The 21,987-nt window shown below is 38.8% G+C and overlaps 3 protein-coding genes across 4 annotated transcripts; 2 read left to right on the forward strand and 1 right to left on the reverse strand.

Annotated features, from left to right (window-relative positions):
- Nucleotides 1-266: 266 nt before the first annotated feature.
- Nucleotides 267-16,375, reverse strand: LOC149260215 (boron transporter 1-like). The gene is made up of 6 exons (XM_089457343.1): nt 16,274-16,375; nt 16,028-16,159; nt 704-799; nt 469-606; nt 331-373; nt 267-277 (listed from the first exon to the last, which is right to left on the reverse strand). The coding sequence occupies exons 2-6, from the start codon at nt 16,037-16,039 to the stop codon at nt 267-269; spliced, it is 300 nt and encodes a 99-aa protein (XP_089313469.1). The 5' UTR covers nt 16,040-16,159; nt 16,274-16,375.
- Nucleotides 3,186-3,888, forward strand: LOC149260216 (uncharacterized). Of its 2 annotated transcripts, XM_089379362.1 has the most exons (3): nt 3,186-3,374; nt 3,495-3,555; nt 3,653-3,888. In XM_089379362.1, exons 1-3 carry the CDS (start codon nt 3,201-3,203, stop codon nt 3,676-3,678), a joined length of 261 nt encoding a protein of 86 aa, XP_089235488.1. In that variant the 5' UTR covers nt 3,186-3,200; the 3' UTR covers nt 3,679-3,888. The 2 variants fall into 2 exon arrangements, with proteins under 2 accessions (XP_089235488.1, XP_089235480.1); XM_089379354.1 differs by having other exon boundaries at nt 3,495-3,888.
- On the forward strand, nt 10,339-11,325 carry LOC149260217 (uncharacterized). The gene is made up of 3 exons (XM_089379372.1): nt 10,339-10,711; nt 10,832-10,892; nt 10,990-11,325. The coding sequence occupies exons 1-3, from the start codon at nt 10,451-10,453 to the stop codon at nt 11,013-11,015; spliced, it is 348 nt and encodes a 115-aa protein (XP_089235498.1). The 5' UTR covers nt 10,339-10,450; the 3' UTR covers nt 11,016-11,325.
- Nucleotides 16,376-21,987: the final 5,612 nt, after the last annotated feature.

Below are 21,987 nucleotides of genomic sequence, written 5' to 3' on the forward strand. Positions count from 1 at the left end.
CTATATTACAAGCATTAAATTCAATCACATTATAGTTTGAATAAAGTTCATACTTGTATCTACGGCTTGGAGCAGTGAAAAGAAACAATAGCCTTTCCCAAAATTGATTTCCTGGCAAACTCTCTATGGCCATGAAGGCAAAGTAACCCCAAAGCACAGAAGTTGGGATCTTTCTAATGATAGGCATTACTGCAAGGCAGCCAACCACCATCAAAGATTGCAACAAATTACTCAATTGGTGTTCTTTCACCTCAACAAGAAGCAGGTCATCCACGTCCTTGTCAACATTAAAAATTGATTCATCAACTCGGGTATCCATATTCCCAGTACTTGCGGCCAACTGAATTGTGGACTCTTTCAATTCCTTAAGTGCCTGCATAAATGGTTGGGACATGACAAAACAAATAAATAAAGGGAGAGGAAAATTAGATAAAATGAAACACCCAAACTCAAAAATAAGACCATTACCAAGGCAGGTGGAGGCTGATAAACCATTGGGGTCTGCATTTTCTCATAGGCTTCTTGCATGTTTCTGTATAATTTCCCTAAGGTTGAATTTTTCTGCATACTTTTCCAGATTGTTGTCACTAACTTGCTAAGCACCAACTGTAACAAAAGTACTTGTAAGTTACTCGTCTATAAAATGTCTGAATTGTGTCTTTTCCCTGAGAAGCTGCAATTGATAATTCCAATATATTAGTACCTGATGTTTGAGGGTAGCTAAGCCTTTCATGTGCATTGGAGATTCAGGAATAACACCATTTGAAGGAGGTATGCCAACAATACCACATAAAATAGTCTGTCACAATAAAAGGAAAATTTATGAATCCACTAGAGATTTTTTATGGAGGTGAAAACAAAGAATGAAGAGTTAGATCAAGATGTCTTCAGGAGAGCAAAAGCTCTTCCAGAATAGGGTAGCCAGTGATAGTTGAACCTAAACATGAACCCTGACAAAAATTACAACATAGTTCTAAATAATATATATTTACTGTGGTAATGGGCCTTGACACAATCTCTGCAATAATGGCCCTGCTTGATACAACATCATTTTTGAAGGGTTTTTTGTGAAGTTTCCTTTAAACTTTTCTATGCAGACTTCTTCCCTTTCTTCTTAGTGATTTCAGTGTAAGTGCTCGGTATACACTCTTTTAAGTGAATCTGTTCCAGCAATGTTCTTTCTGCAGTAACATTCCACCAAGAAAGTTAGCCACTTTATCAGTGGCATTCACACTGGTCACAAATGGCTGAAACATTTTTTTCAACCATTAGAACAGTGGCACTACGAACTTTAGGATCAATTCTATCATCAACTGCTCCAAATTGATCTTGCACATCCTGAATACGTATCGTATAAACAGTGATATACACAACCAATCATTTAAAATGCATACAGTCATTTCCTAGAATAGAGAATCCTTGTTCTGTTAGAGAATCCTAGTCCAAATCTTACAAGAACTAATCAAACTTCTAATTTGAGGACCAATATGATCTGCAATAGTAAAACTTATAATGTACTGCACATCTTCATTGTGCGCCAAAAGCTTTACTAATTCTTTAGCAACAGTGCAATTTGTCTTCTTACCCTCCACAAGTCTTAACAATCAATTTTTCAATTATATGTTTAGCACCCTTCACTTGAAGATAGGATAATTCTTCCCATCAAGCTTAACGTTGGGTAGAGGGATGCTTTAAAATTAAGATGAAGCTATCCTCCCCCTTGCTCAACAATTCTCTACAGATCTCAGAACAGAACCAAAGGTAATCTCAGGAACAGCGTACTATACTACTATGACAAAGAACCACAATTCTTAAAGAAACACCAGTTTGGTTAGGATCTTCAAACAGCTACCAAGGAATCAAGTAAATGCTGCTCTGCAATTCCAAGACTTCAAGTATCCAGATGCATTGCATTGCTCTATGGCACATCAATGCAATTAAAGGTAAGCCTTCTAATGGTAAGGCTTACAATATTAGGAAGAGTAATTAACCCCTTAAACTTCATGTTCCACAATCTGGGTAGACTAGGGTATGAGGGACTACAAAGCTCTTAACAAAAAAAGGAGGATACCTGCATGTTTACTGTTAATGCCTCACTAGGTAGAGTAATTAACAAAATGCCTCACTAGACAGAGTAATTAACCCCTTAAACTACATGTTCCACAATCTGGGTAGACTAGGGTATGAGGGACTACAAAGCCCTTAACAGAAAAAGGAGGATACATGCATGTTTACTGTTTGATCCAAACACTTTAACATAAAACAAAGGATATAAAAACTTCTGCATGCATTCCTTCAATGGACAGAGTTAACATGGCAGTGATTCAGGAAAAATTGGAAAAGGCGCTTTACACAGTTGAGTGCTAGTAAGGGTAGCTCTACTTGTCAGGAATATCAAGAACCAAGTAGCTCACTGTAAGAAAATGGTTAATGCTAAGGATGGTCCACCAACAGTGTTGTTCAACTAAATGAAGAGTTGAACTGTAGGTCGCTGCTTACAAGTTTGGAGGACCTTGGAAATGGTGTTCTTCCCAAGAGTTGAATCTCGAACAAGTGGCACCAGCCTACATGGTCCTTGACTTCAATCTGTGCATAATGTCTGGCACTTTGATCTACAGAAATGGCATAGAGGTGGTATATAATGTAATTGTGTCCTTCAGAACATAGATTGGTTGTCATCAATGTGCCACCGCAATGGGCAACTGGTCAGGAAGAATACACAGCCCCTCTTCTATTGCAGAAACCCTGTTACGGGTTAACAAGAAGAAAGAAAAAACCAAAAAAAGAAGATCAAAAATCCAACTTTAGCCTGAACAAAAATGTGGCCATGCAAAATAAAGAGGGCCTAGTGCAATACTTGCACCTGTCACGATCTTCCATATTTAAATGCATATATAATTAAATTTTAACATGAGGGTCCATCTTTCAACCCCTTTAAACTATTTAAATGTAAACCTTAATATATATCAGGTTGTGGTCATGGTCTCCGTTCCTTAACGATTGCAACCAGCACTTTAATGTTATGGTATGACGTTGGCATACTCGGGTGTTAATTACACGGTGTGCCAGGTGGAGCGTGGATAATAACCCAACTCACCCTCTACCGTGGCCAGATGGCTCCAGTTCACGTGAAGGCAGGTGATCAGTGGGGAGTTGACCCACTTTGGATTCTGCGCCACAACCTCCTGCCTACTTCAACGATGGTGATCCATTCTCCTCATCGAACGGCTCCAGATAGTTTAGGGTTTGGCACACAATACATAATCACCGGGTTCCTCGGGCAGAGACCATTTGCAACACTCCGCGGCAGCCGAGCTCCTATACTCCTCCCTCAGACCCTCTGCAACTACTACGTGGTCGATGATACTCCTCAGGTAAGAGTGGCCGGGGTCATTATTCGTTCTCAACACAGTCAGTTTAATTTGCAGCTTTCCTTAATATGTGTAACCCATATACTAACTGAGCATGAATAACGTCTTGAGGGTTATGTACAGGTTCTCCGCAGCTTCTCCTACCGTGTGCAGAAGGGTTCGGACCTTTTAACGAAATCTATAGGTATGGCAATAATCCTTTTCCCCGGTTTAACAGTTTATGATTTACTGTGTGAATCACCTCGAGCTGAGGCAGGGTTTATTACTGCTACCTGTTTCAGGTTCAATGATCTCTCTCAAACCCTGACTTCGTCTATACGGCCAGTCTCCTCAAGCCGGTCTGTCTTGCGGCCTTTAGGGTTTGAATCGATACACTGGCGTTCATGCCATTTACTGTGTTTAGTTCAATTAATTTGGGGCTTGTCCCTCAGGTGTTAAGATGTTATCGGATGTATATTTGGAAAACTCTCAGGAGTTTCACTGAGTCTTTGAATGAATACATATATAGTTTTTATGATACTGTGATTTGCCACTGTCCTCTAAGCCGGACCTCTCTCGGCCATGAACATGTTTTGCTGTTTTCTATTAATGATTACTTACTTTCGCTTCCCAGATTATACCATATTTCCGAATGGTTAATTTGATATTCCTAGACAGTGCATGTGGAGACTTATGTACTGGGTTCGCTACTGTATGTTCATTTTCTGTCTATGCTGTAGATTCGGGAACCTTAAAGATTTACCTCAGTGCATAATAACACAGTATAATTCTTGGGGTTTTTACATGTATATGGTTCATTCTGCACGGTTTTCATTTTTATATATAAGTATTTTCTGTTGCGACGCTAAGATAGTTCACATGTATTTAGTTCAGTCCATAAAGTTTTCCATTTATATTTATATGGCTCCTTAATGCGATGCTGAGGTAGTCCTGCACTCGGATGCTGAGTGTAGCGTCTACCTCCTCCGCGACAGTCATTACAATGACCCTGAATATCAGTTTACTATATGTTGAATTTGTAGATTATAAGTCTGATGTCATTGACTTATCTGGTAATAATGCATTCGTTTTGCTCCGGTTCTGTTATGTTAATTGTTAGCAGGTCTGTCACATGGATTTGCAACCCTACCCGGGTCTGCTAATGTGAATAGACTTGATATAAAACCCTCTTACGGGTCTGGTAATGCGTGTAACCTATGGTAACCCTCGTTAGGGGTCTGTCCATGCAATCTCGACACGCATGCTGAACATCGTTAATGCCATTCTGTTTTCATGTTGACATATTACTATGTTGTAGTATTCTTGTATATCGTTTCATGTTTTTACAATATTGTTTCATGCCATGCCGTATAACGAAAATATATACACACGGCATATGGGTTCATCCCTTCTGTGTGTTTACAGCATTTGGGTTTCGGCCATGTATGTATATAACAACATTTCGCTTTCGGCCATGTTATGTAGTTGCAGCATTTTCGTTCTCGGCCATTCATATATATTTCCACAGTACTATTTCACGGTTCTCCACACAGTTTCATTTGTTTTCCATTATCTTGGTTTATACAATGTCGTTGCTTATATACAAGTACTAGTTCCGTGCAAGTTACTGTATTATATAACCTGGTTTCCTACCAGGCATATCTAGACCTTTCCTAAGTTTTATCTTGTTTCTACTCTCTAGTTTACTTTACTGTTATTGATACAGTCACATACTTCTACAGCAGCTCTAAGAACTAACTCTGTTCTGAGCGCATTATGTTGACTATGCAACCGTAGGCTATTGATGCAGTATCTATAGGTGACCATAGTCTTATATTAACATATCTAACATTCAGAAATGTATGCATTATCTGATTGACATACTACAGTAACTAATGACAGTAAGATAAGTTCTGCAACCAGTCTGTCCTCCTCTGTACCTGTTCTTAATTGCTAGCTAGTTCAGAGAATGCGTACCTGGTTATTCTGTTATCGATGTCCTTACTTGCAGAAGTCACCTGTAATAGCTTTGCTCTTAACCTCCCAACCTTGAGATCCACTTGCACTGGATTCTCCCCCCGAGCCGTCTTGCAGGCCTGCAGCCCTCAACAAGACTCATGCACTACTGTGCTGGGTTATCTGGTCACAACCAGACTTAACCTTTTCTTTTACTATCCAGGTTATCTGGTCATTACCAGACTTAACCTCTTTTCTTTCTCTGCTCTCCCATGGGATTCCTCTCTCTCTGCCTGTTCCTCAACAACCCAGAGACTTTTCCTTCCCAGGACTTTCCTTGGGTGAGAAGCAGTTGCATCAGTTTTAAAACTGATTCACTAAAAATAGAAATCCTCCTTCAGGAAGTTGCCAGCATTTTCAAGAACATACATATGTAACATAATTCAATAATCAACTTTTCATTAATAATGTCATTCAAACAATGAGTAACCACTTCACAGTTTTTACTATAGTAATATTCAGATTTACGAATTACCAGGGTCATTACATCTTCCCCCCCTGAGATTGGACATCGTCCCGATGTCTTCTCTCATTAAATAAATGTGGGTAAGTTTTTCTAATGAGTTCCTCGTCTTCCCATGTGGCTTCCTCAGGTCCATAGTGCTGCCACAGCACTCTAACTTGGGTAATAACCCGTTTCCGCAGCCGCACTTCTCTCCGGTCGAGAATGCTCTGCGGTTCGACCAGGACCTCGCCTTCCGGTTCGACCTGCAAACCACCAATACCATTAATCAGTTTCTTACAAAATATAGCTGTTTAATCAAACATCCTGATTGATTCTTACCCGCACATCTTGCCATCGAATAACATGTTTAGAGTCATATACATATTTCTTTAGGACAGACACATGGAATACATTGTGAATCTTAATGTGACTTGGCATGGCAAGTTGGTAGGCCACTGGCCCCACTCTAGCCAAGATCTGGAAAGGTCCAAAGTATCGTGGAGCCAGCTTGGCGCATCCGCTCCACTGCAGGGCGCTCCTTCTGGTTTGTATCCTCACAAACACATGGTCGCCAACTTTGTATTCCGTGAATCTTCTTTTCCTGTCCGCAAAGCTTTTCTGTCTATCTTGTGCAGCTTTTAAGTTTGCACGCACCTTTCTTACCATGTCTTCCATGTCTTTAAGCATTTCCGGACCCAATTCAGCTTGTCTTCCGATCCACCCCAACTTGAGGGTGTACGACACTTTCGTCCATACAGGACCTCAAAGGGACTTAACTGAGTCGAAGTGTGATATCCATTATTATACGCAAATTCGACCAGATGTAAATATTCTTCCCATTGACCTGGTTTCAGCATTACATATGCTCTCAACATATCTTCCAGCACCTGATTCACTCGCTCGGTATGACCATCAGTCTGCGGGTGATAAGCTGTGCTGAAGTTCAGCTGAGTACCTAACTCGGCAAACAATGTCCTCCAAAAGGTAGAGGTGAATTTCACTTCGCGATCTGATATAATTACATTTGGTAACCCATGCAATCGGAACACATTTTTCATGAAGAGATGAGCAATCTGCACCGCCTTGTAGGTGGACTGCACAGGAATAAAGTGCGCTGCTTTACTTAACTTATCAACCACTACCATAATAGAGTCGTTGCCTTTCTTTGTTCGGGGCAACCCTGTTATGAAATCCATGGAAATGATTTCCCATTTCCACTCCGGAATGGGCAACGGCTGTAGCAGTCCAGCGGGGTGCTGATGTTCTGCCTTTATTTGCTGGCATTCCAAACATCGTGCCAAGTACTCCACCACTTGTTTCTTCATTCCTGGCCAATAGTACTCCTTCTTAAGCGCAGTGATCATCTTCTGGTATCCAGGATGACCAGAGTAATGGCTGATATGAAACTCATCCAGAACCAGCCTTCTAAGATCTTTTACATCAGGTACATACATTTTCTTATTAAAACACAACATTCCAGCACTATTTAGCGTATATCCTAGTTGTAATTTTTCCTTATCAGATTGTTGTACTTGCTGTTTTAAATGCTGGTATTCTGAGTCAAGACCAGCTGCTGTTTTTATTTGTTCAATTAGTGAACTCTGCCATTTGCTGGCTGAAAGTTCACATAAACAGTGAGTCTTCCGACTTAATGCATCAGCCACTCTGTTTTCCTTGCCCTTTAAATGTTTTATTTCGAAATCAAACCCACTTAGGAAATCTGCCCATCGGCCTTGCCTTGCATTCAGTGTAGGTTGGCTGAAATAATGTGTCAAGCTGTGGTGATCTGTTAACAGCAGAAATTTCCTCCCTAGGAGGTAATGCCGCCACATTTTCAGCGCATGAATAACAGCTGTTAATTCCAAATCATAAGCAGAATATTTCTGTTCATGTTCCTTTAGTTTCCTTGACTCATACGCTATTACCTTTCCTTCCTGCGTTAGAACCCCTCCCACACCCTCCTTGCTTGCATCGGTGCATACCACATAATCCTTGTTAGGATCAGCTATACTCAAAATGGGTGCCATGGTAAGTAGGTGCTTTAGGCGGTCAAAACTTTGCTGACATTCTGATGTCCACCTAAATGCCTTCCCCTTTTTCTGTAAGGAGGTAATAGGATAGGCTATCCTAGAGAAACCTTCCACAAACCTCCGGTAATATCCAGCTAATCCCATAAAGGATCTGATATCAGCAACATCCTTGGGTATGGGCCATTCCATAATGGTTTTTATCTTCTCCGGGTCTACAGCAATTCCTTCCTTGGTAATCACGTGTCCCAAATACTGAATTTCCTCCTTGAAGAAATCGCATTTGCTGAATTTAGCGTATAGCTGATGTTCTCGAAGGGTCTGCAACACCAACCTAAGGTGTTCTTCATGTTCCTGCTGGGAGCAAGAGTATATCAGAATATCGTCAATAAATATCAGCACAAATTTATCTAAAAACTGACGAAACACGTTGTTCATCATACACATGAAGGTGGCAGGTGCATTGGTCAAACCAAAAGGTAGCACTACAAATTCGTAGTGCCCATAGCGTGTACGGAAAGCTGTTTTGGCAATGTCCTCATCTTTAATCCTGATCTGATGATAACCAGATCACAGATCAATCTTGGAAAACACTTTTGCCCCTTTCACTTGATCAAAGAGTTCATCTATCCTGGGTAAGGGGTACTTGTTTTTGACCGTGAGCTTATTCAGCTGCCGGTAATCTATGCACATGCGAAGGGTCCCATCCTTCTTCTTCACAAATAATACCGGAGCTCCCCAGGGTGATACACTGGGACGTATGTACTGTTTATCCAACAATTCTTGAAGCTGCATTTTCAACTCTGTTAACTCTGGCACACTCATTCGGTAGGGTGCCCGCGATACAGGTGCTGCCCCTGGTATCAGCTCTATAGTGAAGTCTATGTCCCTCTTTGGAGGCAGCCCCGGTACCTCTTCAGGAAAAACATCTGTAAATTCCTGTACCACTGGAATATCGTCTAATGCAGACATCTTATCTTTCTGGTTTGCATAGCCAACTTGTATGGCATAGATCTGGCATTTCTTTCTAATACATTTAGCTAACTGAGTTGCAGTGATAGGTCAAATCTGAACAGGATGTTTAATTCCCTGCAATTCCTGCTGCTGCCCCAAATCATCTTTGTAGTATATGGTCTTGTTTTTGCAATTCACCAATGACCAGTGCTTTTCCAGCCAATCCATACCAATAAGAATGTCATAAGAGCCTAATGGAAGTACATTCAGGTCTGCCGTTACGGGCTGTCCAGCTATACTGAAAGAACAGTTATTAACTTTAGCTAAAACCCGCCTTTTGGCTCCCATAGCTAACTGGACCAACCATGGGTTTTTGAACTTTTCTGGTGGTAGTTTACAATGTTCCACTACTTTTGGACTAACATAACTTAAAGTAGCTCCTGGATCAATAAGTACAGCTACAGAAAGGTTTGAAATCTTACCTTCGAATTCCACCATGGAAGGTTGGTATTCCGCTTGCCGGTCCTCTAAGGCTGCATTGATTCTTGGTACGCTGCGCGCCACATCCCCAACAGTTGAGGCTTCATGGATTTGAGATATTTGATCAGCTCTTTTACGCTGTGGACAATTTCTAGCGTAGTGCGGTCCTTCACACACCCAGCACTGAACTGGAGGTCTGGTTCCCTCAATCTCCGATCTAGCAGGTGGTTCGCTGATTCTGCTCTCGCTTGGCTTAGCCCGGAAGGTGCCCTTATTTGTGCTTCTGTTAAACTGCCCCTTTCCAGCTCCTTTACTACCATTTCCACGGCTGCCTTTGTTATTTCCAGCAACTCTGCTGCCTTTTCTTTCATTCCATCTCTTGCTTGGAATGTCTCCTTTTTGTTTGTTCTGCTGGTAACAAATTCTAGCCTTCCGAATTGCCTCATCCATAGTTCGGGGATTGTCAAACTCAATCCGTTCCCTTATATAAGCTGGTAGGCTACTCACGAACCTCTGCACCTTGGCCTTCTCCTCTTTTATGTATGGCACATAATGAAGCAGAGAAGTGAAGCGATTTATGAATTCATCCATGGACTGCTGTCCTAGCCGTAAGTCATGGAATTCTCACGCCTTCTCATCATAAAAGCGCTCAGTTAAATACCTCTCTTTAAAGTATTTCTGAAATTTTTCCCAGGTTATGCTTTGCTCACTTACTCCCTTCACAATTTTAATCTCTTCCCACCACAAGGTGGCTTTGCCCTGCAACTGGAAAATAGCCAGCCGTGCCTTCAGATTTTGGTCATATTCATAAAGTTGAAAATATTTATTAATATTAATCAACCAGGCTTCTGTTGCTTCTTCCACATTATCAGAATGGTCTTTGCTGTTCCAGAGGCCACAGTTTTGAAACCTCTGCTCTGATACCACATTGTCACGATCTTCCATATTTAAATGCATATATAATTAAATTTTAACATGAGGGTCCATCTTTCAACCCCTTTAAACTATTTAAATGTAAACCTTAATATATATCAGGTTGTGGTCATGGTCTCCGTTCCTTAACGATTGCAACCAGCACTTTAATGTTATGGTATGACGTTGGCATACTCGGGTGTTAATTACACGGTGTGCCAGGTGGAGCGTGGATAATAACCCAACTCACCCTCTACCGTGGCCAGATGGCTCCAGTTCACGTGAAGGCAGGTGATCAGTGGGGAGTTGACCCACTTTGGATTCCGCGCCACAACCTCCCGCCTACTTCAACGATGGTGATCCATTCTCCTCATCGAACGGCTCCAGATAGTTTAGGGTTTGGCACACAATACATAATCACCGGGTTCCTCGGGCAGAGACCATTTGCAACACTCCGCGGCAGCCGAGCTCCTATACTCCTCCCTCAGACCCTCTGCAACTACTACGTGGTCGATGATACTCCTCAGGTAAGAGTGGCGGGGGTCATTATTCGTTCTCAACACAGTCAGTTTAATTTGCAGCTTTCCTTAATATGTGTAACCCATATACTAACTGAGCATGAATAACGTCTTGAGGGTTATGTACAGGTTCTCCGCAGCTTCTCCTACCGTGTGCAGAAGGGTTCAGACCTTTTAACGAAATCTATAGGTATGGCAATAATCCTTTTCCCCGGTTTAACAGTTTATGATTTACTGTGTGAATCACCTCGAGCTGAGGCAGGGTTTATTACTGTTACCTGTTTCAGGTTCAATGATCTCTCTCAAACCCTGACTTCGTCTATACGGCCAGTCTCCTCAAGCCGGTCTGTCTTGCGGCCTTTAGGGTTTGAATAGGTACACTGGCGTTCATGCCATTTACTGTGTTTAGTTCAATTAATTTGGGGCTTGTCCCTCAGGTGTTAAGATGTTATCGGATGTATATTTGGAAAACTCTCAGGAGTTTCACTGAGTCTTTGAATGAATACATATATAGTTTTTATGATACTGTGATTTGCCACTGTCCTCTAAGCCGGACCTCTCTTGGCCGTGTACATGTTTTGTTGTTTTCTATTAATGATTACTTACTTTCGCTTCCCAGCTTATACCATATTTCCGAATGGTTAATTTGATATTCCTAGACAGTGCATGTGGAGACTTATGTACTGGGTTCGCTACTGTATGTTCATTTTCTGTCTATGCTGCAGATTCGGGAACCTTAAAGATTTACCTCAGTGCATAATAACACAGTATAATTCTTGGGGTTTTTACATGTATATGGTTCATTCTGCACGGTTTTCATTTATATATATAAGTATTTCTGTTGCGACGCTGAGATAGTTCACATGTATTTAGTTCAGTCCATACAGTTTTCCATTTATATTTATATGGCTCCTTAATGCGATGCTGAGGTAGTCCTGCACTCGGATGCTGAGTGTAGCGTCTACCTCCTCCGCGACAGTCATTACAATGACCCTGAATATCAGTTTACTATATGTTGAATTTGTAGATTATAAGTCTGATGTCATTGACTTATCTGGTAATAATGCATTCGTTTTGCTCCGGTTCTGTTATGTTAATTGTTAGCAGGTCTGTCACATGGATTTGCAACCCTACCCGGGTCTGCTAATGTGAATAGACTTGATATAAAACCCTCTTACGGGTCTGGTAATGCGTGTAACCTATGGTAACCCTCGTTAGGGGTCTGTCCATGCAATCTCGACACGCATGCTGAACATCGTTAATGCCATTCTGTTTTCATGTTGACATATTACTATGCTGTAGTATTTTTGTATATCGTTTCATGTTTTTACAATATTGTTTCATGCCATGCCGTATAACGAAAATATATACACACGGCATATGGGTTCAGCCCTTCTGTGTGTTTACAGCATTTGGGTTTCGGCCATGTATGTATATAACAACATTTCGCTTTCGGCCATGTTATGTAGTTGCAGCATTTTCGTTCTCGGCCATTCATATATATTTCCACAGTACTATTTCACGGTTCTCCACACAGTTTCATTTGTTTTCCATTATCTTGGTTTATACAATGTCGTTGCTTATATACAAGTACTAGTTCCGTGCAAGTTACTGTATTATATAACCTGGTTTCCTACCAGGCATATCTAGACCTTTCCTAAGTTTTATCTTGTTTCTACTCTCTAGTTTACTTTACTGTTATTGATACAGTCACATACTTCTACAGCAGCTCTAAGAACTAACTCTGTTCTGAGCGCATTATGTTGACTATGCAACCGTAGGCTATTGATGCAGTATCTATAGGTGACCATAGTCTTATATTAACATATCTAACATTCAGAAATGTATGCATTATCTGATTGACATACTACAGTAACTAATGACAGTAAGATAAGTTCTGCAACCAATCTGTCCTCCTCTGTACCTGTTCTTAATTGCTAGCTAGTTCAGAGAATGCGTACCTGGTTATTCTGTTATCGATGTCCTTACTTGCAGAAGTCACCTGTAATAGCTTTGCTCTTAACCTCCCAACCTTGAGATCCACTTGCACTGGATTCTCCCCCCGAGCCGTCTTGCAGGCCTGCAGCCCTCAACAAGACTCATGCACTACTGTGCTGGGTTATCTGGTCACAACCAGACTTAACCTTTTCTTTTTCTATCCAGGTTATCTGGTCATTACCAGACTTAACCTCTTTTCTTTCTCTGCTCTCCCATGGGATTCCTCTCTCTCTGCCTGTTCCTCAACAACCCAGAGACTTTTCCTTCCCAGGACTTTCCTTGGGTGAGAAGCAGTTGCATCAGTTTTAAAACTGATTCACTAAAAATAGAAATCCTCCTTCAGGAAGTTGCCAGCATTTTCAAGAACATACATATGTAACATAATTCAATAATCAACTTTTCATTAATAATGTCATTCAAACAATGAGTAACCACTTCACAGTTTTTACTATAGTAATATTCAGATTTACGAATTACCAGGGTCATTGCAGCACCACTCTGAGAAATGAATTGGATATTTTTAAAGGTAATTGCTGGTTTAGCCATAACCTTTAAAAACTAACCAAGGGAAAACATTTACAGAAGTTCTAATATTGTAAGCCTTACCCTTTCATTTCTATGCAATTAATTAACCTTGAGCATGGAACATAATTCTTCTTAATCTCCATGATATTCAAGAATCAAACTCTAATGGCAGCATTGGCTTCAACACGTCTTCCTTTTATCCCTTCAAAGCTGCCATGGGTCATGATGGCTTGATCAATGATCGCATGCCCTTAAGACCATACACACCCTAATACCAATTGAAAGAAATAAATAATGATCTAGAAACGAGAAGAAGAAAGAAAGTGGTGTAAAAGGCCCAAAATCAAATCGAGCAAGTGCCCTTGATTATATAGGATATTAATCATAACCACCTTATAATAGTCAACCCTAACATGTGACCAAGTTCATAATACATAGGATAAAAACTGTATTACAAGATACACATGAAGATGTTCAAGGACTTAAAATTAGGAGTCATGACTAAGCCAAAAGGTTGACATTTATAGGCTTCCATCCTCCCAAACTAAGGCTTGGTCCCTTTTAGGGTTTACAGAGGGTAAGTTATAGTTTATTTGATTCACCTCCCAATTTGGGGAATCTCCCTAAGGTTTTCCTAGACACTTTAGGACCTCTTTGACCCTAGAACTCTCTCTAGAGAGCTCTCCAAACCCTAGTTGCTCCTATTCTAGAGTGATAATGATGTTCTAATATGATCTTTCTTTGGCTCACAAGTACAAATTTGCCTTGGGACCTCTTTCTCCAATGCATAGATCCACTTGCCACTTCCCGTCTCCTCATTTCCTTATAGTATGCATTTGTTGTTAGGGGCTTGGACCATGTCAACCACACCACATGGTATCTCCTCATTCAAAGGGCTTTCCTTCAAATATGTAGCCTCAAACAAAGTGTCCTTGCCCCAAATATATCAAAGGTGAAACACACCTCCAAATATGCATAATATGCCTTGAATAATACATAAAAACCTCATAAAGGAGCTTTAACATCCTTTAATGTAGAATGTGTCTCGAGAAAAGTGCCCTTGCCCCAGATATCTAAAAATTGAAAGACACCTCCAAATATGTGGAATATGCCACAAATAATATGTAACACCCTGTGAAGGTGATTTAGAATACTTTAATAGCCTTCATGCAGAAGACATCCCTATTCAAAGGGGTGGTTACCAAAATGTTCCTCTTTTCACCCTTGAAGTAGAACATTTCTCATCAAGTGTCATCCTTTTAACCATACAAGATCTTCTACCACCACATGGCATCTTTCAAGTAAGGGTTTTCATCCTCTAGCCTCTTTCCTTTCCACCTATCATGCTCTAGGCATCGTCCTAGATAGGGTGTGTTACTCTCCCTACCATTTTTCATACTTTGGACCTCCAATGTGCAAGGGGATTCCTCCTTTTGGTTGTTTATGACCCCCCTTACCATAAATCATGTTCTAGGCTCCTAATGTGATAGGAGGCTCCTATTCTAGGGCTCCCTTCCTCATATTATTCACCAATGGGATCCAGAGCCTTAGCTTGAACATAGGAACAAGGCTCTCCCTCAGTGATGCAACAAAAGGTAATGTAATCATAACCCTAGTTCAAATATGTGTCAAGTGTGCCCAAGTGAAACTTCATGGTGAGATGTAATTTCAAAAAAACCCAAGAGTCTCTTGCATCCTACAACTACCCCTGAACTCCATGAGTCTTCTCCTGTGCTCAGTGTGAAAGAAAAACCCATGAAAAATCTACATGACCCATACATTTTCAAAGGCAACAAACTATATAAGAGTGTAGAGAGATGCTATTATAAAACAATATCACCCCTAAATGGCAATACAATGTCACAAACTAGTGAAGGTGGAATCCAACAAGATTTTGGTGAAAATATCTACCATTTGATCAATTGAAGGAACAAAATATCTACAAACTTCCTCCTGTATCTTTCCAAAACAGATCTCTGTCAAATATAAAATATCTCAAAGATTTCAGCTAAACAAACCTTGCTTTGGATTTTGTTAGATCAGCGAGAGCTTTGTGATGTTGTAAAACAAATACCACATCTTTGTGATGTTGTGATTTTGTTACATTCATGCATGCCCTCCCCTCGATGGGTAACTGTGCCTTCCTAATTGAAGACAATACATTCATACATGTGCTTCATCCAGTGATCCTACTAAACTATTGCGCCTCCATTAGAGGATCTCTTATGTGCCCTCTACTAAAGATCGACTTTCCTCTGTACAAGCTAGAATGTATTTGTTGAAGGATGATGTTGTTGTCGAAGGAGAACAACTACTGAGAAATAGGTAAAATCTAAGACTACCTCCACTCTTGTATCAAATAAAAGTAAAATTGTTGTCAAATTAAGCAATATTGTTAAGCAATTTTCTCTTTGTATATTCAGCAAGCCAAAAATGAAAAATATTATATCATATGTGGGTACATGGAGCAGTTAGAAATCAGTCTACTGTCGTAGACTGAAATGGAGTACAACCCTTTTACAAGGCCTATGGTACCAAGTGCAACATCTAATCTTCTTCTGGAAAAAAACTAAAAGAGCTTTATTTCACTTTGAATTTCAAATGCTTGTTAAATGATCAAGTGGTAGTTGCAAAGAACAACTCAAACTGGGTGATATCAAAACAAAATAATTTAGTATTTCCAAGACAAAATAACATTACTGATGTATCTTTGGATTCCATGAAAACAAAGCAATTTGATGTATTGAAATGATATTAGGAGATTAGTAAAGAGGATCAAATTAAGTGATGTTATGGCCATACCATTGTATCCATTTACGCTTCGAGCGAAGAGACTCAGCAACACCAAGAACATTGAGTGCCCTCCAAGAAAATGTAGTCCTTGTGGTTTGTAGAGAGTCTTCACACTCTAACATCGGGCTCTTCAAACCATCTCTGCACAAGGTCATTACAAATGTAAAAAATCAGCAAGACACAAATTTGGTAGTAAATATGACCAAAAGAAGAACTAGTGCAAACAATTTTCACAATCCTGTTTTTGAAGCCAACATTATAATCTCCTTAGCATTATGATCAGCTGTCAGTGTTCTTCCCAAGTCAGCAAACTCAGCTCCGCCTTGAAAAAGTGTAATTGCATAAAAGGAATGTCGGTCTCATGCCAATAGGTCTCCTACGATAAATGTGCAGGAACCTAGTACATAGACCATTTTTCTCTTCACTTAGCTACCTAGGGCTTATTTCCCTTTCCAAATATCAATAATTCTTTTCCAAGAAAACATAAAATAAGAATAATATTTTACTATATTCTAAAAGGTGAAGATGTTGAAATCATGTCACAAAGTGAAAGGAAATCAAATATCTTTCCTCAAACCACCAAATATATAAAGAAAACAACAATAATTATAAAAATAAAACTAGATCTGTCGATCTATGCATGAAATGAGTCAAGCGACTAAAAAAATATGACCAAAATAAACCAAAAATTTCAAACTTGACAAAATCCTCTAAACAAGCAGCAAACAAACTGCTAAAATTTTCTAAGATATTAGAGCTAGACATCAACGCAATTTCATGTACTTGAATAAGCCCATTGTTTCTTAGCGTTAGACTTCTTAAATTAGTTATTTATCATTTAATACTAGGACACTGTCTATGTGAAAATAAATAGGTCCCAGCTTCATCAAATCTGACTTCATTTCAAATCAAAGATCAAATCCAAAGGACACTAACTCGTTACTCTTGGATGGTACTAATGTTAAATACACAAAATAACAAAAAATAAAGATATGATAAAAAAGTAGACCTGCAAGATTATATTGGTCGAGTGTGACAGGGACACAAATAACTGAGACTAGAGAGATTTATAGAAGGCAGTAGTTACTATTGTGTGATTAGTGGTATGGTGGAGAGACCTACCAAGAAGGGACGTTGGTCTCGGAAAAGTATAGTAGGGAGATCCATAGAGCATTTATGTAAAAGGAAGATGAGAAGTGTCGTCTTCAAGTTGGTTTATGTTATGGTAGAATTTTGTTGGTGATAAGTGGTAACAAAACACTTACATCAATAGGTAAAAAGAAAATTCGGGGCATGAGTTGGACTGACTCATGTTATCTCATCCCTTAATGGTCCTAAGGACATGTGGGGACCCGAACAACTTAGTACCTAAAAGACTTGAAAACATGGCTGACAAATCACTGACAAGAAATGGCTAGCAAATGACTTGAAAGTCTTGTTAAATTTGTTATTTATCATTTAATAATAGTCAGACACTATCTATGTGAAAAGAAATAGGTCCCAACCTCACCAAATCCAGCTTTATTTCCTGTCACAGCTAAGAAACAAACAATGTAATGATTAAATATGAAACATCAATCTTAAAATAACACACATCAAAATAATGTTGCTGCAATGTTACAATGAAAAATACAAATATAGAACCTATTTTTACCTGAAGTTGACATATAGTAATTTTGCATGATCAATGAAACATGTATACCAAAATAAGAGTCCTAGGGTATTTCAATTTCCCATTTCTCATCTTGGTCCTCATTTTATAAATTGTGAACATGATCTTCTCTAAATGAATTGTCATTATGAGCCTCCAAAACATTATGTTCTATATCAAGTTCATTAGATAGATTTATTATATTGTTTTCTCCCCTTCTATCACAATCTGATCGCCAAAGAGTTAGCGCTCTTTCATATGGAAAATTGTCAATGTCATACTTTGTTACATATAATCTTAAACATGTATCCACATGTTTATCAAGCTTGTTCCTCAACTTTGACTTCAAGAATGATAATGCACTAAACATTCTCTCATCCTCCACTGATCCCAAAATCATGGTTTGACACAAATCTGCTAATTTGAAATATTCTGATATGTTTTCTTGCAGGTATTGGCTAGCACTTAAAGTAGTCCATAATCTTGTTATAGCACCATTTTCATTAGGATTCTCCAAAAAAGGATATTGCTTCCACATTGTTTCAGCAAAGCGTCCACCTTGTTGATACAATTTTGATGAATCTAAAATACCTTCAATTTGTTCTCCATGTATCCAGACTTTCTTGCAAAAATGGTCTACTAAACATTTTAATCTTTTTTGAAAATCAGCTTTTAAAGTTCTTTGACATTGACAATTGTTCCAATATTGAGGGTATACCACACACATGGCCTCCAACAATTCATCTCGAGGAAATCGTTCTCTTATCTCTAATGATAGTGATCTTTCAATTTCTATCAAATTTTGTCTCACTGAAATCACAATATTATCAAATTGGTCTCTTGACACGGGGCAATCTTTGGTGATTCGTCCCATCTTACTAATATAATGAAAGGGAACCATATACCCACGCACTACGATACATAGTATCCATTTTTCATCAAAGGTCAAAAAATTTTCAGTATTTTCTATATTGATGATCTCAGTCCAACTTTTAAACTCTGGACCAGTAAAAGAGTCTGGCATCATATACAAATTATCCAATGCAAGACATGTTGACTTTTTCGCATTTGTGTATTCCGCAATATACATTGTGCGATTCTGAGACATTTTCACGAGGACATTCATTTCATGTAGCATAGGAAGAATTCCAGCCAATGTCAATAATGTCTCTATATTAGTTAGTTGAGAAAGAAGATCTTGAGCTTTGTCTACATTATAGCGATTTTCATACATCAACCCTACCAAAGATTTGAACTCACTAAATAGTCTTTGAGCTGGTCCATTTAATGAGATCCATCTTGTATCAACATCTTTCAGTAGTTTTTTTCCATCTGTAATACCATCTGCAAATTGTTGAAACTCTAAATATCGTTTGGGACTACGAGAAAAGTATGCATGAGTCTCACGTACAAGATCTTCAACTTTTGAAACTGATGGAAACTTGCTTACTATTTTAAATGCAAGATTCATCCTATGAGCCATACAATGAATATTAAGCATATATGGTGAAGTTGATAGTTGTAGCCTAACACAAAGGCCATTCCTTTGTCCTTGCATTACCGCTGCTCCATCTGCTCCAACACATACCAACTTTTTTGCAATCATTAATTCATCCATACCACTTTCCTTCAATCCATTAAGAACAAGTTCATAAATATTTTCAGCTGTAGAAGTCTCTCTCATCTTATTAATCCCAAGTAGATAGGAATGTCTAATATGGTCATTAACCATATAAATGTTCATGCAAATCCATGAAGTATTATCTATAGCTGTAACCTCATCTAAAGACAATGCCAAAAACCTAGCATTTGCAATCTTCTCTTTTAAATCATCCTTTTCTACTTGAGCTAGATATCCTGCCCATCCCCAACCACTAGTTACAGACCAATGAGAAGATGGAAAGTTTGGCACTTGAAGAAAATATAGTAATTTCATGTGATCTGGATAATCTGTCAAAGGACTACCTTTAGATAAGATGTGAAATACAGTGCTCAATTGTATCGTCTTGGATAACAAATTTCTTTCCATCGTCTTTTCAAATAGAGATATGATGGTTCCTCCGTCCGCCTCAAGTTTCCTCTTACATAATAAATATTTTTTATATTCTTCTGCATATTCAACATGTCGACATTCCTCGGAAGATTTCCATCTAACAATAGATTTCTCTTTACCATTTACAATTTTCTTTTCATACACCTTTCCTGCATGCTTTTGTACCGTATCTAGCTTCATCTGAAATTTCACTTCCTTTTGAGCTTTCCAACTACACGCAATACATCTAACTTGTCAGAAAAGCTCTTTCTCATTTGTAGGAGGTATTTCTTCAATAAATGGAAAACTTGAGACCCAATTTTCTTGGAATCGTCTTCCTATGGCCCACTGGCCTCTTTTCCTTTTCCGCGAATGGATTGTGTCACTTTCCAAGGAAAAATCTTTAACATTTTCATCACCAATTTCTGTTGAAACTGCATTTATCTCACCCTGACCACTTGAGGAACCTATTTCTTCATCCATCGTATGGATATCAAATGCATTTCCACAAGAGTTAACCTCTCTCTCAGTAACAGATTGTTCAAAGGAGCTTGAATCATGAAGAGAATGTGTATTTTTGGATGGAGCCTTTTGAAATTATGATAATACATCTGTTTGCCTTAATGGCTTCTTCCCATGATTATCTTTTGACATCTCACTAAATATTCCACAAGTAAAATTTCCAATCGATCTGCAAACCTGCATCAACAGTTTTCAAGCATTGAGATATGCTTCATATAAATTCACTTGTTCATAGAAAATAGAATTATACTTTGCAAAATAATTGTTGAGTCAACATTGAAAGAACATATATCAGAAATTGAATTTTGAGGCAAAATGGAATTTCACAAAAAATATTTAACAATGATAATGGGAAACTATTAAATTTTAAGACATAAAATATAATAATTCATTTGTATAACATTGAAACAACATCACTTTCTTTGAATTATTCCTAATTCCCTACAGAAGTTGGTTGACAGGATTCAGGACCTGGTCCCCTCCTCCCAAGCCAGCTTACAGTATGTCTACCATGCCCAAAACTCAAAAGCTAATGCTGAGCCAAATGAAAGGGTATTGCTACCTGAGGAAGAAATTTGAACAACCAGAAATCTAAGTATGGAAAGGGTAGAGCCTCCATCCCTTAGCATGTGAAAAATAAATGGTTAAAATATAATAAGATGGAAAGCTTAATTTGGAAGTCTTGACAGGGTCAAGGAAAGCCACTATTACTTCCACATCAAGAGGTTTGTTTAGAGAAAAGCTCATCTACTGAAAGTCAGGGCTTCTTTCTGACCAATCACTAGCCTTAGGAAGATGAGACTTCAAGAGAAACAATCAAGTCTGAAGATATAGGAGTTGATGAATGCCATTGCTCAGTTGGCTTGGCATTCTCTATTTTATAAATCAAACAGTGTAAGCGGAACTATTTTGAGGAGTGCAGAAGGTTTAAGCATGTCTAGTTCTAGTTTTTCCATTTTGCAGCATTCTCAGAAATTTTATAGTCTGGAGTATCAAAGAAAGTTATCTCAGGAATGTTCTCAACTATGATCAAAAGTCTAAAGACCTACCTGTTTTTACTGACATCTAAGTGACAGCAATTTTCTCATGTAATTCTTCTTAAAGCCGAATTTTTCAAGGGGTTGTGCTCCAAGTGGGTTATTAGAGCCTGCCAACCCACAACTTCAATGACCAAAATATTCTAGGCAATACAGTTAGTACAGAAGAAATATATTTTATAGATATAGTATCATCGTTCAATACCTGCCAACAAAAAAATTTAAGCCTGACCAACTTGTAGGATGCTGCAAGTCAAGACTCAGATTGAAAGGTTGTCCTGCCTTTATTACAAAGTTCTATCTAATTTTGTAGCATAAGATATAAGGCTGAGAAACAATGTAGATAAGGCAAGATAATTTTATTTAAGTCTAAATAAAGCCTGACAGATAGGTAAATGGGACTACAAAGTAAAACTAGTGATGCTAATATGTAGGGGAACCCTTATATGGTCTGGTTAAGAATTTAGAAAAATATTCAAATTCTACCCGGACTGTGGTAGGTATCCTAGGTTTATATCCTCAGTTAAATTTCAATATCTTTTTTCTAAACACAACTTAGTTTTGACTTAGTCTTTGATTTTCCATATGCTTCTCTACCAGCATATTGGCTCCCCTTGTGTTTTCTCGGTGAGCACTACTTTGTAACCAAGCTTTGCTGTGTAGCCGATTGAATCAAGGTTGTTAGACCAATTTAATTCATCCTCCTTATCTCTAATTTTGATTGTAC

Source organism: Pinus tabuliformis, chromosome 6 (genome assembly GCF_031772625.1).
Source record: "Pinus tabuliformis cultivar Carrire ecotype Pingquan chromosome 6, CPIR1, whole genome shotgun sequence".
Lineage (NCBI taxonomy): Eukaryota > Viridiplantae > Streptophyta > Pinopsida > Pinales > Pinaceae > Pinus > Pinus tabuliformis.

Bases quoted from the DNA above. Each gene is read 5' to 3' on its own strand.
- LOC149260216 (XM_089379354.1), top strand. From the start codon at position 3,201: ATGGTGATCCATTCTCCTCATCGAACGGCTCCAGATAGTTTAGGGTTT. The intron at 3,375-3,494 runs GTAAGAGTGGCC...GGTTATGTACAG, and splicing joins TGGTCGATGATACTCCTCAG to GTTCTCCGCAGCTTCTCCTA.
- LOC149260217 (XM_089379372.1), top strand. From the start codon at position 10,451: ATGGCTCCAGTTCACGTGAAGGCAGGTGATCAGTGGGGAGTTGACCCA. The intron at 10,712-10,831 runs GTAAGAGTGGCG...GGTTATGTACAG, and splicing joins TGGTCGATGATACTCCTCAG to GTTCTCCGCAGCTTCTCCTA. The intron at 10,893-10,989 runs GTATGGCAATAA...TACCTGTTTCAG, and splicing joins CCTTTTAACGAAATCTATAG to GTTCAATGATCTCTCTCAAA.
- LOC149260215 (XM_089457343.1), bottom strand. The intron at 607-703 runs GTACTAATATAT...CTTTTGTTACAG, and splicing joins TAGCTACCCTCAAACATCAG to TTGGTGCTTAGCAAGTTAGT. The intron at 374-468 runs GTAATGGTCTTA...CCATTTATGCAG, and splicing joins ATCAGCCTCCACCTGCCTTG to GCACTTAAGGAATTGAAAGA.